The sequence below is a fragment of the Oryctolagus cuniculus genome, chromosome 11 (genome assembly GCF_964237555.1).
Source record: "Oryctolagus cuniculus chromosome 11, mOryCun1.1, whole genome shotgun sequence".
In the NCBI taxonomy this organism is placed as follows: Eukaryota; Metazoa; Chordata; class Mammalia; order Lagomorpha; family Leporidae; genus Oryctolagus; species Oryctolagus cuniculus.
The window spans coordinates 84,227,686-84,241,795 of record NC_091442.1 but is presented as its reverse complement, the minus strand read 5'-3'; the positions used below and the strand labels follow the sequence as shown (position 1 = coordinate 84,241,795).

The 14,110-nt window shown below is 34.2% G+C and overlaps 1 protein-coding gene across 18 annotated transcripts in view; it reads left to right on the top strand.

The window, feature by feature from the left end:
- Positions 1-14,110, top strand: part of PPFIA2 (PTPRF interacting protein alpha 2) — a 540,970-nt gene that overhangs the window by 429,911 nt on the left and 96,949 nt on the right. For all 18 annotated transcript variants that reach the window (XM_070052665.1, XM_051846503.2, XM_051846506.2 and 15 more), the window contains 4 exons: positions 6,412-6,558; positions 7,584-7,718; positions 13,230-13,313; positions 13,580-13,711. In XM_070052665.1, coding sequence (XP_069908766.1) covers positions 6,412-6,558; positions 7,584-7,718; positions 13,230-13,313; positions 13,580-13,711 — 498 coding nt within the window. The remainder of the gene's footprint in view (positions 1-6,411; positions 6,559-7,583; positions 7,719-13,229; positions 13,314-13,579; positions 13,712-14,110) is intronic.

Sequence of the window (14,110 nt, the reverse complement as noted above, 5' to 3'; positions counted from 1 at the left end):
TTTCTCTAATTCTTCATAACTGCTTCTTAGGGGAGGTGCTTATTATTATCCCCATTTTTCTCAAGAGAGGCCAAGCTCTAGTCTTAGAGAGGTAAAGAGGCTTGTACAAGGCCTTTGCACTTCCCTGTAGCACCAGAAAGAACTAGGATCATTCGGACTTAAAAACCTATGTTTCTTCCTCCGTGAGCTGCTTCCAAATCTATGCAATACAGTAATTGATTCAGTGTTAACAACTAAGATTAAAATGCAGTTGTAATATGGCACCCAAATAATCAATCTTTTGATAATTCTTTCTAATAAGTAATAAGATGTGAAAATCATGTACTTAAAGAAGGTATCATATTCAAAGCCCCAGCTCTGCACTTACTTTCCTGAATAAGTTCCTAAGCTGTGTTCACTACGAAGTCTACTGGATTGCAAGTTTCTTAATAGAATCATTTAAAAAGTTAATTTATTGATACTCTTATAGAATTGTCAACACAGTATGATTTATATATTGGACAATTAAGAAATATTTGTTAATTAAGGAAAAATTATAAATAGAAAAAACCAATCATGTAATTAAAAGATAAAATGTACTTTGCTTTGCATGTGAGGACAATCTAATATATCTATAATGACTTATAAAGTTTTATACCATTAATGATTCAGAGTATACTTGTGTGATTTTTTTTGTTGAGAGTCATCCAAAACTGATTTTGTATGATATTTTGTTTTTGTTGCTCCTTAAATAGATTTTGATCTTTTAGAAGTAATGTGAACTGATTAAAGATAGACACAGTAAACATATTTGGCAAAAATAGACAATCTTATAAAAGTGACTTAGCTCTACACTTCTCAGTCCAGAAGGTTAATAATCTTGTGTGAATATCAGTATCTTTAAATACATAGCAGTTCAAAGAACTAAACTTTTCAGTGAAGTATTTAAATCATGTTTTTCTAAATAAACCACTTTCTTTAAAATTTGCTATTAAAATCTCTTCAAAAGTTTTCTAAGTGATTAAATAACTAAATATATATCACTTTAAACTTTAGTGTTATTTGAACTTTGCAGTTACAATTTACTTTATTAGATGTAAGTTAGTAGAGAGCTATATCTATTTGATAAAATAAAAATCAATAGAATCTTTATGATATTTTCCTGCATTTTTATGTGGTAGTTTATGGGGAGTAAACAAAGCTCCCTTTTTTCAGAATTTCCTAATAACACAGAGGAAAAGAGATTTCTCCGACTTGTAAATTCAAAATTTATTATTGGCAATGCAGCCTGCAGTTAAATATTCTATCTCCCAAATGAATTGCTGAATCAAAAATGCAGTACTAAAATCACATATATTATTCCTACAAGTAATATCTATCATAGAATGAGTTCTGCTGATAAATAGTAAATACAAATAGTAATTAATAATAAAAAGCGGCCGGCGCCGCAGCTCACGAGGCTAATCCTCCGCCTTGCGGCGCTGGCACACCGGGTTCTAGTCTGGTCGGGGCGCCGGATTCTGTCCCCGTTGCCCCTCTTCCAGGCCAGCTCTCTGCTGTGGCCAGGGAGTGCAGTGGAGGATGGCCCAAGTGCTTGAGCCCTGCACCCGCATAGGAGACCAGGAGAAGCACCTGGCTCCTGCCATCGGATCAGCGTGGTGTGCCGGCTGCAGTGGCCATGGGGGGGTGAACCAATGGCAAAGGAAGACCTTTCTCTTTGTCTCTCTCACTGTGCACTCTGCCTGTCAAAATTAATAATAATAATAATATCAACTATTATTTTTGAGTGTGTATTCCATGTGCGACATTTTAAACACACTTGAAATATTGCACTGTCTAATTCTTAAGAGTAATGTTCTGTAGTGAGCATTAGTAGTTCAGCTTAAAAAAAGATGAAGTGAAATAGAGGTGTAGAAAAGATAATCAACATTTACTCATGACAGCAGGGTCAAGAAGTATCAAAAACTCAGCTTTCGCACAAATGTGTACTATTTCAGTACTCATTAAGAAACATAGGTATGACTTTTACTGAATTAATTGCTATGAAAATATACTTAGAAATTTGCATTTTTCAAGCTACATTCACAATTTTCTCTTCATTTTCTACATTACTGGTATAATATCAATAGAATTCTGTATGGAAATGAAACCCACAGATACAAAATAACAACAGTAAGCATTCTCAAGGAGTCATTTAAAATAAAAAATCTATATGTCATGGATTAAAAAAATAAATTTAGAAAACAGTTAAAATTTAAAATAAAAAGTTTTATAAATAGTAGGTTTATGGGGCTGGCACTATGGCATGCCAGGTAAAGCTACCACCTGCAGTGCGAGCATCCCATATGGGTGCCAGTTCGAGTCCCGGCTGCTCCACTTCCAATCCAGCTCTCTGCTATGGTCTGGGAAGGCAGTAGAAGATGGCCCAAGTCCTTGGGCCGCTGCAGCCTTGTGGGAGACCCAGAAGAAGCTCCTGGCTTCTGGCTTCAGATCTGCTCAACTCTGGCCATTGTAGCCAATTGGGGAGTGAACCAGTGGATGGAAGACCTCACTGTCTCCCTCCCTGCTTGCCTCCCTCTCTCTCTCTCTCTGCCTCTCCTTCTCTCTCTCTCTAACTCTTTCAAATAAATAAATAAATCTTTAAAAAATTGTAGGTTTATTTGTGATGTCTCAAATCTAGGGTTATGTATATAATGTTTCCCAAAAAATTAATCTGTTTTTTGCCCAATTGATGGATTAATTTCATTTCATGTATTTGAACTTCACTATTACCATAATTAGCCAACTAGGTTTTAATAGGATTTTGACAGACAGTAGGGTTGAGTAAAGAAGCTAATGAAAACATATTTCCAGTGGAAATGAAGTCACAGAGTATATTCATTTTACAGGGCTGCCATAATAAATAAACCACAAACCATATAGTTCTGAACAACCATAATTTATTTTGTCATAGTTCTGGAGGCTTTAAGTCAAAAATCAAGTTTTCAATAGAGTCGTATTGTCTCTAAATCTGCAGTGCAGAGTCTTCTTCGCCCTTTCTACCTTGCTTCAGATGGTGCTTGGCGGTCATTGGATGGTGGTTGGCAGTCATTGGTACTCTTGACTGGTGGCAGCGGAACTCCAGTCTCTACCTCCCTCCTTCTTCGCTCTATGTCTCTGTGTCTTCAAATCTCCTTTTCCTTATACTAACATCAGTTATTTGATCTAGGACCCTCACTCATGCTCTGTGACCTTATCTGAACTTGATTATATCTACAAAAGCAGAATCTTTTTTTTGGGGGGGGGGCAACATTGTGATTTAGTGGATAAAAGCCACCACCTGCATTCCATATGGCTGCTGCTTCATGTTCTGGCAGCTCCACTTCCAATCCAGCCCTCTACTAAAGGCCTGGAAAAGCAGCAGAAGATGTCCCAGGTGTTTGGGCCCCTGCCACCCAGGAGGAAGATTCAGAAGAAGATTCTGGTTCCTAGCTTCAGCATGGACCAGACCTGGCCATTGCAGCCCTTTGGGGGAGTGAACCAGGAGGTGGATGTCAATCTCTCTCTCTCTCTCTAACTCTGACTTTCAAATAAAAAAAATAAATATTTTTAAAAATAATAAAATAAAATAAATGATCTCTATCTTGTACTGATGAATACATTAGCTATTTCATCTCTTTTCTTACTTTCTCTTCCACCCATCCTTCCATCATATTCATCTAAAATCATATTCTATTACCATTAGTTATTATGTCACTAATTTCCACAAATGAGCAAAAAGTAGTTTCTTATAATATTTCCTTCTATTGTGCAACTTCTACTTTTTCATGATTAAAAATAAATCTGATGTATCAGTTTGTTCATTATTTTTTTAAATGATGGTGAATCTTCTCATACTTTCCAATGGTTTTGCAAAATTCCTTTCAATCTCATTATGGCCAATCAGAAAGGTAATTTATGATTCTTAGTTTTATTTTCCTGGAATCATTCTTTTTTTCCCTCTGCCTTTCTCCTCTGGTCCATACCAATTTCTTTGTAAGCCTATTTTACTTTTCCAGCTGTTACTTTCACCATCACTTTGAAAATCCAGGAGCAAAAAAAGTGATCAAGGTCCCTAAAAAAGAAAGAATCATAGATCCAAAAGCAAATACACCAGTTAACCTCTGAAAAAAAGGTGAAACGTATGTTTTTCATTGAAAACTAGAAGTTAAGGATTTGTGTGGATATGGTTACATTTCTAAGTGCTGGTGAGGGAAGGACTGTCCATTTAATACCTTCTTTTATTTAGAAAAAGGAAAAATGACCTGCTCTGTAGGTATAATAGGAATTTTTCTGATCCCTGAAGAAGAATAACAGAAAGACTGAAAGGTATGAGTGATCCAATGAATGTGGAGGGGTCAGCATTGTGGAACAGTGGGATAAGCCTATGCTTGTGATGCTAGCATCCCATCCAGGTGGCGAGTCCCAGCTGCTCCCTTCATTCCAACCCCCTTCTGCTGCACCTGGGAAATGAGCAGAGGGTGGTCCTAGTGCTTTGACCTGTACATGCATGTAGGGAGATCAGGATGGATTCTAGGCCCAGCTCCGTCATTGTAGTCACGTGGGAAGTGAACCGCAGATGGGAGATCTATCTCTCCCCCCCTTTTCTCTGTCATTCTTTCTCTCTAACTCTGCATTTCAGATAAATGAATAAATATTTTAAAAAATAAATACGGGAAAAACAAGTAATATTTGGAAACTACCACCATCCCCTCAGTTCTAGGCTCCTATACAAAGGACCATCTTACATTCTCAGAAATTACTCACTTCTGCTGCTGATTTTTTCCCTAATTCTTCTCAATAAAGTATTTTATTTATCAACAAATTTACATAAAAGCCATTGGAAAGGTAAACTATTTCCATATTATCATCTCTAGATTAGCTTGTTTAAAAATGGTTGGTTAGGCTGAAAAGCCCATGAGAGTATTTCAGGCATGGAAACCCAAGACACTCTGGGAAAAAAAAAAAAAAATGACCTAAATGAAAGATCTCCATGAGTGAGACCCCAGTGGAAAGAACAGGTCTTCAAAGAAGGAGGTACCTTTCTCTGAAGGGAGGAGACAACTTCCACTTTGACTATGACCTTGTCTAAATAAGAGTCGGTGAACTCAAAAGGCTTTCATAGCCTTGGAAACTCATGACTGGAGCATAGGGAGATTACTGATGCCATAAACAAGAGTGTCAATTTGTAAAGTCAACAACAGGATTCACTGTGCACTTACTCCTCATGTAGGATCTCTGTCCTTAATGTGTGGTACATTGTGATTTAATGCGATAACGAGTACTCAAACAGTACTTTTCACTTTGTGTTTCTATGTGGGTGCAAACTGTTGAAATCTTTTCTTAAGGTATACTAAACTGATCTTCTATATATAAAGAGAATTGAAAATGAATCTTGATATGAATGGAAGGGGAGAGGGAGCGGGAAAGGGGAGGGTTGCGGGTAGGAGGGAAGTTATTGGTGGGGGGGAAGCCACTGTAATCCATAAGCTATACTTTGGAAATTTATATTCATTAAATAAAAGTTAAAAAAAAGAAAATGCAAAAAAAAAATGGCTGGTTAAAATATTATGACTTTCTAGGCTGACACTGTAACATAGTAGGCTAATCCAGCTGATCCAGCTCTCTGCTATGGCCTGGGAAAGCAGTGGAAGATGACCCAAGTGCTTTGACCCCTGCACCCACATGGAAGACCTGGAAGAAGCTCCTGGCTCCTAGCGTCGGATTGGCTCAACTCCAGTCATTGCAGCCATTTGAGAGTGAATCAGCAGACAGAAGGCCTCTCTCTCTTTCTTCTCCCTGTCTGTAACTCTAACTCTCAAATGAATAAATAAAAAAATGAATAATTAAAAAAATTATGGATTTTTTCATTTGAACTTCATTTGAACTTGATTGATAGTTGATTGAGTTGATAGTTGTTCATTGAGTTCCCTAAATTGTTATTTAATTGGAATGTATATAATATTATCATAAGTCTCCAAGTGTCTGATCTACTGTAAGTATGATTTAAATATATGATTCTCTTGCCTCCTCTTTTAAGCATTGAGTTACTCTTCATTATGTCTAAATGTAAAAGTACTAATAGTGTTTATCATTCCTTATTTGAAGATGGTTTTACAATTTGCAATTGAACCCAACAACACTCTGATGCTTTGCAAATCTACTCATAACTATACTTAATTCTGTGGCATAATGAGCTTTCTTATTTGTCATTTCTTTTAAAGCTTTTGGTTAATTCAAGATGAAAGAAGAATTCTGACAGATAAGTTGAATGAACTCTTGCATTCCTTCTATACAAGGAATGAGTAATACTTCAAGAAAGCAATCATATTTATGTCTTTTATTTAAATAGTAGGGCAATAAGATAACCTGTCAGAGAATCTGATTTGAGTGTTTTTGTTCTTTTAATTGTAGGCAATGGCACAGAAGGAAGATATGGAAGAAAGAATCACAACCCTTGAGAAGCGTTACCTCAGTGCTCAGAGAGAATCTACCTCCATACATGACATGAATGATAAACTAGAAAATGAATTGGCAAATAAAGAAGCCATCCTACGGCAGGTTCGGTATCTCCATTCTGGTCCATATATGTATTCTCATCAATCTCAAATCATACGGTGAATAAAATAAGGTATTTCTTGGCAGATATTGGCTAATTATCCTCTAAAATTTAGAGTGGAAGCAATTAACAAATGTAACGTTCATTGTGCAATTCATTTTCCAGAAAACTAAGGAAATTATTTGTCTTAATAATAAGATATTGAGTATTATCTCTTTGTATATAGATAATAACCAGAAACTGCATTAAAGAGTTTGTATGCATTGGTTCACTTAACTCTAACTACCACCGATAAATAGATACAGTTATTATACTGAGGATACAGAGGTTCCGAGGCATGAACACTTTCCCAAGGGTGCACATCTGATAAATGTCAGGACCAATAATGTAAGCCTAAGTCAGCTGGGCTCTAGAGAAAGCATGGGCCAACTCTGAGCAGCGGGCTCAATCTGATGGGCTGCTTTTGTAACAGAGTCTTAATGAACACCATTGTTCATCTTAACCTAATCGTTGCCTATGACTGCTTCTCTGCTATCATAGCAGAGTTGATCATTGTAACAGAGACTATATCATACAGAAAGCCTAAAAGTGTACTGTCTGACCCTTCACAGAAAATGTTTTCCAGTCCCATTTCTGAAGCCCGAACTCTTAATCCTCATTCTATTCTCCCTCTCCCTCTGTACTCTAATACTCTCATTTTCAATATTTTGTTGTCACAGTTCATATAAATCCTTAATAGTAAACTATATTCCCTTGGTCCAAATTCATGCTCATTAGGAATTTCATTTATTTTTGTGGCCACTGCTAAGAACTTTTCTAATTTTTAATATGCTGAATGTTACTAAAGAAAATGGATAAATAATATATGAAAACATGATGACAATCATCACTTAGCACATCTAGAGGCGGTGGTAGCTGATTTTAGATCTGGAACGATGACTGAGGTGTGAATACCCTGGTGCTGGTACTTGTATTTGCTCTCCTTACTCTGGCCTTGTAAGTTTCTCTGTTACTATTGCGATTTCAGATGGAAGAGAAAAATCGACAGTTACAAGAGCGTCTTGAGCTGGCTGAGCAAAAGTTGCAGCAAACTATGAGAAAGGCTGAAACTCTACCTGAAGTAGAGGCTGAACTGGCTCAGAGAATTGCAGCCCTAACAAAGGTACTGTACTAAAACAATGGCCGACCTATATGGAGAAGTAACTGACAATTAAAGTGGAATTTTAAAAAAGAGTTTCTTTAGATACTATTTAGGCTAAGTGTACTTAATCTCTATGTATTTGTGCATTATTTTATAGTTCTTTTCTTACTGTATATGTTTTATTTATACCACATCAAGTGATGGCGATATCAAGGCGATGATCTGGCTGCCTATTTAAAGAAAACAAAATAAACTTTTATGTCTTTTTGTTATGGTTAATTTTCCATAATATTTGCATGTAAGAATAATCATGAAGATACACACACAATAATAATATTTAATATGTAAATACATGTGATATAAAAGTTTATCAGACTTCACATACATTATTTACTATTAGAAGTACAGATAATTGGTGTTTTTCTAGTTATAGTGTGGTAACTTTGCTAGAAGTTTAAAATCTTGGAGAAGCCTAAAGCCACTAGATAGTCAGAAAATAGCTTTTATAATTTCTTCTGAAAAAAATTAAAATCAGTATTCTGAAGATTATTTAGTATTTTCTGTTATAATGTGACCAGAAGATTCTGTAACTATCTGTATATATTTTAGTGTTAAACAACCATTACAATGTTAAAAAGGGTTATTCTGATCTCTTATAGTGAAATGGAAATGATATTGCTTCAAAATGTAAATATATGTATATATATCCCTAGAATAAAAATCGTGATTTTTGTCATATAATGATAATCATCGTATGTTTGATTCAATAGCAATTCAAAAATATACATACATTTTAGATAATCACATAATCATCACAATTTTCTACATTTTCCAAGCCATTACAATAAACAAATACAATAGGTATATGAACATAAAACTAAAAATTCTGGTTTAGGGATGGTCCAGAACAACTGACACAGCAGTGTAAAAGTAAGGCAAACACACACACACACACACACACACATACACACATACATATACACATGCACACACATAAACATACATACATACACACATGCACGCATACATACACATACACACATGCACACATACATATACACACACACACACACACACACACACACACACTGCATTCCTAAAAATGTAAACAGTTAAAGAAGAATGTGTCCCTCAGCATGCCTGACAACAAGACAGCAGCTTTCCTGAACCACTCTGCCTGAACGAGTCCACCATCACGCCTCATTTTGTTCACATGCACAGTTTTCTGATCGTACGTCTGGCCTCTGCTCATCACCTTGACTTGGAGGAAAATGTAGATTTGTCTGTTGGTTAAAATGGGAAAAATAATCAGTAGTGAAAAGGCCAAGAGTTGACAAAGTAGAGCAGGATCAGGAGGCATTGGATCAGTTGATTTTGTATAGAATGTTGAAGTAGCTAGCTGAACAGAATATTAGTCTGAGATTTGGATCATTCTGTAGGCACAGATTGTATCAGTAAACCTCACTGGCAATTTCACAAATGTGTAGTTTCTAAGTAAAAGGAAATGTATCACTGAATTTGAAAAATACTTTCTAAATTATGAAAAGCAATACAAACATATTAGTATTCTATTTTTTCTTGGCAATACTAAATTTAATTTATATAACATGGATTGTGTAAACATCCTTAGGCTTGTCATCAGAGGAGCGTGAAGAACTTTCCTAAAGCAGTCTCTCATTCAGTTTCCCGATTTTGAGGGGAATTGGGTGAGTGACTAAATAAGAAAAAATAACTTTGTAAAATTTCACTATCAATAATCATCAATATTATCCTGAGTAAAATATCAGAAAGTATGGAATCTCCCTTAAGAATCACATTTTAGAACTCAGCAGATCTTTGGTAGACCCAGAATAAAACATTATTAAGAAAAAATATTTGACTTATAGGGCTTTAAGATAAAGTTCCTATAATTACTTGATTTAAAGTATTCAAAAAATAACTAAAAATGATTACCTCATCTTTTTTCCCTTCTCTTTTTTCTTAAGTTATTATTCCTCATCTTTCTCTTACCTAAGATATTGCCAATATTTCCCTTTATCTGAACCCTTTAAATTTACTAATTTTTCAGAAAAATTTTATCCTTCTTGAAAACCTTCATGTTCTTTAATTTGTTCACCTTCATTTTCCCATCTTATCTTTTGACTGGTTCTGTATCAACAATGTATTTCAGACATTCAATTTTATTTGGCCACCATATTTATTTTAAAATATAAACACCTTAAGTGCTAAGAGTTTATCATGAACATGCTCCTTCCACTTGTAACTCTTTTTATCCAACAGCTCAAAAAATCACTCTTTAATTTGTTCACCTAATATTTATGGCTTCAATATCTTGTACTTTTTCTTGTTTTCTTCACTCAAGCTCCCTAAGGAGGTTCTCAATAAGGCTGTTTCATTTTTTCTTTCAATTTTCATTCATTTTCAGTATCTCACTCTTATTGATCATAGTGGTCATTTTCTACTTTTTAAACTTTTTAACTAATCACTAAAGTAAGTGGATTTCTTCTTCACTTAAAACTAGGCCCCCATAATACATAATTTGAAAAGTATACTTAACAACCTCTCAAATATTTTATTTGGTATATATATATATATACATTATATATACATGTATATACAAATATAATATATATATTTGCTTACTATAAGCAACCTGTTTGTCTCCTTGTTGGCTCTCTTCTCTTTCATTTCTTCTCTATTTCTGAATATATTTCTGCTCTTCTCAAAAACTATTTTAGCTTCCAATATACTCTAGAAATTCAGCTCATTCGAAATCTGATTGTACTACATTTTAGAGTGAAACCGAGATAAATCCAGTTTTCTAACAAGGACTATAAAAATAGTAGACTATTACTGTATGGTCTCTGTAGTTACATCAACTGCTGACTTTGTAGTCTTCACAAAGCTAAGTTGAATATAAATTAGTAGTGTTGGTTGAAAATTATCTACTGTTTAGAAATTATATCTGGACTTACCCTTTGATTGATTGGACTATTTTTTCTTCATTGTGTGTGTGTATGTGTGTGTGTGTGTGTAGGAGAAACTCATTTAAAGGTTTTTGGAAAGTTAAAATTGTTTATTAATGCTTATGGATAAAATTAAATGTTGGCTTTAGCAAATTTATACACAATCCACCAGTGAAGATTATTTGGGTCTCCAAATCTTATGATTTCTTAGGTCTAAATTAAAATGTATAGTTCCCTCAGCAAGGACATAATCCATCTTGTATTCCCTAAGGTATTTCATTTATTTCTAGTACCAGTAAAAAGTATCAAAAGAATTCTTGTTCTATATCTAGAATGAATTTCACATTATTTGGTATGTTTCCAAGACTTAAGACAAAAACAGGTAGAAATCTTAAAGACATTACAAATTTGTATTGTTGAAAAGATAGTTCGGGTTTTGAAATATTCATAACTTGAATATCTTGAATTAGTCACTACATTAATTTTAATTCCACTAGCTGCCTGTTAAAATGTACTTTTGAAGAATTAGATATCTTTATCAATTTAAAGTATATATTTCAATAATATTTTGACTCATTCACTGTATCTGTAATAGAACTCTGTTTTAAATGATATTATCAAACTATTTTATGGTATTTAAGGACCATGCTAATTTTTTGTTGCTTCTGCTTAAGAATTTGAGGAAGACCTGACAAAGTAATGAATTATTTTTATTTCTTCATTATCTTCCATAGTTGTGAAATAAAAAAAAAACTCAGTCTTGTGAAATTTAAATCTTAGTTTTAATTTGAACGAGCATAGAAGATTTGATATTTTAAATGTTTATTAATTAAATTAAAATTTGTTAAAAAAAATATGGTAGACATGTATATGAGTCAATACTTGAATAGGATATTATTATTTACTGTGACTACCTGACATGTTTTTATATTCCTATACTGGCATAAGCATGTTTCACTATTTTAGAATGAACTTACAAAATGTGATAAAATGTGCTCTAAAGTTAAAATGTGCTGTCTTGCAATAGGGCTCTTTTGATGTTCTAATTACTTATAATTCTGATTAAAATAGCTTTATATGTTCAGCTACCAGCAATGTCACATGTGTCAAACACTCTGTACCTATCATAATCTGATAGTCACCTCCAAGACACAGGGCAAACATTAGCTCACAAAGGCACTGTGCTGCCTCTTCATTGTGCTGCCTCTTCACAAAGGGCACTATTTTGTTTCCATAGCAACAAATTAATGTCTAAACAGCTTTGGAGGGGACCCTAGTACCATTTAGGAAAGTTCACAAATAAGTTTCCTTGTCCTCAGCGCATTATTGTTGTCTTAATAATCTGAGGGGGACTTTTAATCATTTTCATTTAAAATTGTAAATGAGCTTACATCTGAGAATAAGCAGTTGGATTTCAGACCAATGTCCACAGATATTCAGAGACCAGAAGTCATTTCATAAGTTCACAACTGTTTTGGAAGAAAACTCAATGTTGTTTGAATTGGGGAATACTCATAATAATTAACCCTATGGCTTAGCTTTTGCTCTGATTTCTACAGGGCAAGATTTATGATAAATTTTGTACCAAATTTATTACACTTGAGCCATTGCCTAACATACTCCTTACATTGAGATACAGTTTCCATTATTTTTATATAATAAACCAACCAAAATGCAAAACTTTTAACGTTAACTTTTACCAATCTCTCAGAGACATATTCTAGTGTTTGGTTTCCCATAATCCAATTATTATGTGACTCTTTCAGAGTTGCTTCAGTTCACTCTGTAGTAGTCATTCATTGCCAGCCATCACTAACTTTCCATATCTTAGGTTGACAGCTTTTTATTTTAACATATCATTGACTTTCATTTATAACCATCGACTGCATCATGTTCACCAGATGTCAATGTAGTTTCCACATAAAATTCTATTAAAGTATTATATTTGCTGTCACACTTTTCTTTTAAGCATTCTGTGCTATATTCTGTTCAGTGTGTGTCTTTAGTTCTGATTTTTCAATTTTGTCCCTCTCCTTTTCCTTGATCTGTTAGTCTGATCCAACCTCTTCTACCTCATCTGATGATTATCAATATGTTATGGAAGCTAAACTACAAGAAATGATCTCCATACGTAGGAAGGTAGTCCTACTGGACTTTACTTTCTATTGCTAAATAGAATCCATCTAAGTTTTTCTTTTCATTTCTAAAAATTATGTTACTTTTATTTATTGATAATCGACCATCTGTGCAGTTCAGTGCTTCAGGAGCTTAAGATTGGACAATGGCAGGTTTGTGTTCAAACCATGCACAGTTTGCATGTTACATTTGGCTGATTTCATTGCTCATAAATAACTCCAATGTTTTGCTGATGCTTGGATGTAACAGGCCTCTGTAGCTGACACATTTCAAGCAATGCTGTTCAGCTGCCTGTTTAAAGAAAGTTTATTTTTTGAAAACTATGTTTGCAGTTGGTAGTAGCTTGCTTTACATTTTATTTCAACTTATTTAGAGGAAAAGAGTTAATCAGATCTTTTATTCCAGATGCATTCTTCATATTTCTGAACAGGCTGAAGAGAGACATGGAAATATTGAAGAACGAATGAGACATCTTGAAGGCCAACTTGAAGAGAAGAATCAGGAACTTCAAAGAGTATGTATATTAAGAACCCATCTTTCTGCCAACCAAATCCTCAGTTTACAGCTTTGTAGTGTGCATATGAAAAGAAAGCTTTTGAATGATGGGCTGTATTTAAAATCTTGTGGATATACCCTATGCATTAAAAAGAAAAAAAACTTTCTAGCAATTTAATCAAAACAAAATTGAATCCATTTTAAAACTAGCAAATCTCTAACCTTGAAGAATCTTTAAAAGGTTTCCCTGTCTAAATTATTTTTATTTTTTTTAATCAATGTAAGGCTAGGCAAAGAGAGAAAATGAATGAGGAACATAACAAAAGATTATCTGATACCGTGGACAGACTTCTGACTGAGTCCAATGAACGCCTACAGCTGCACTTAAAGGAAAGAATGGCTGCCCTAGAAGAGAAGGTAAAATTACAGAAGGGCAGACTTGCATGAATATTTAGCTTTGTTCTTGTGACCATGCTATTTTGTACCCCTTCAACCATTGTCTTAATCAGATGATCCTTTATCATCCCCACTTGAAAACATATCTGATAGAATCTTAGTAATGAATGATTTCTGTTAAAATGGATAAAATCAGTTTTTAGTGAACACACATGTGTGATATATAGTTATTTCATATTTCTATGCTCAAATGAAGTAAATATGTTAAAATGTATTGTGATTGGTGACAAAAATATTTATCTTTATTCTGGTATTCAGATAAGTTATAAGGCAAAAATAAATATTTGGGGGTTATTTGGAGCCTTGCTTTGGATTATTTATATTTCTCAAGTGGCTGACTGCTATTACCAGTCGTCTAAT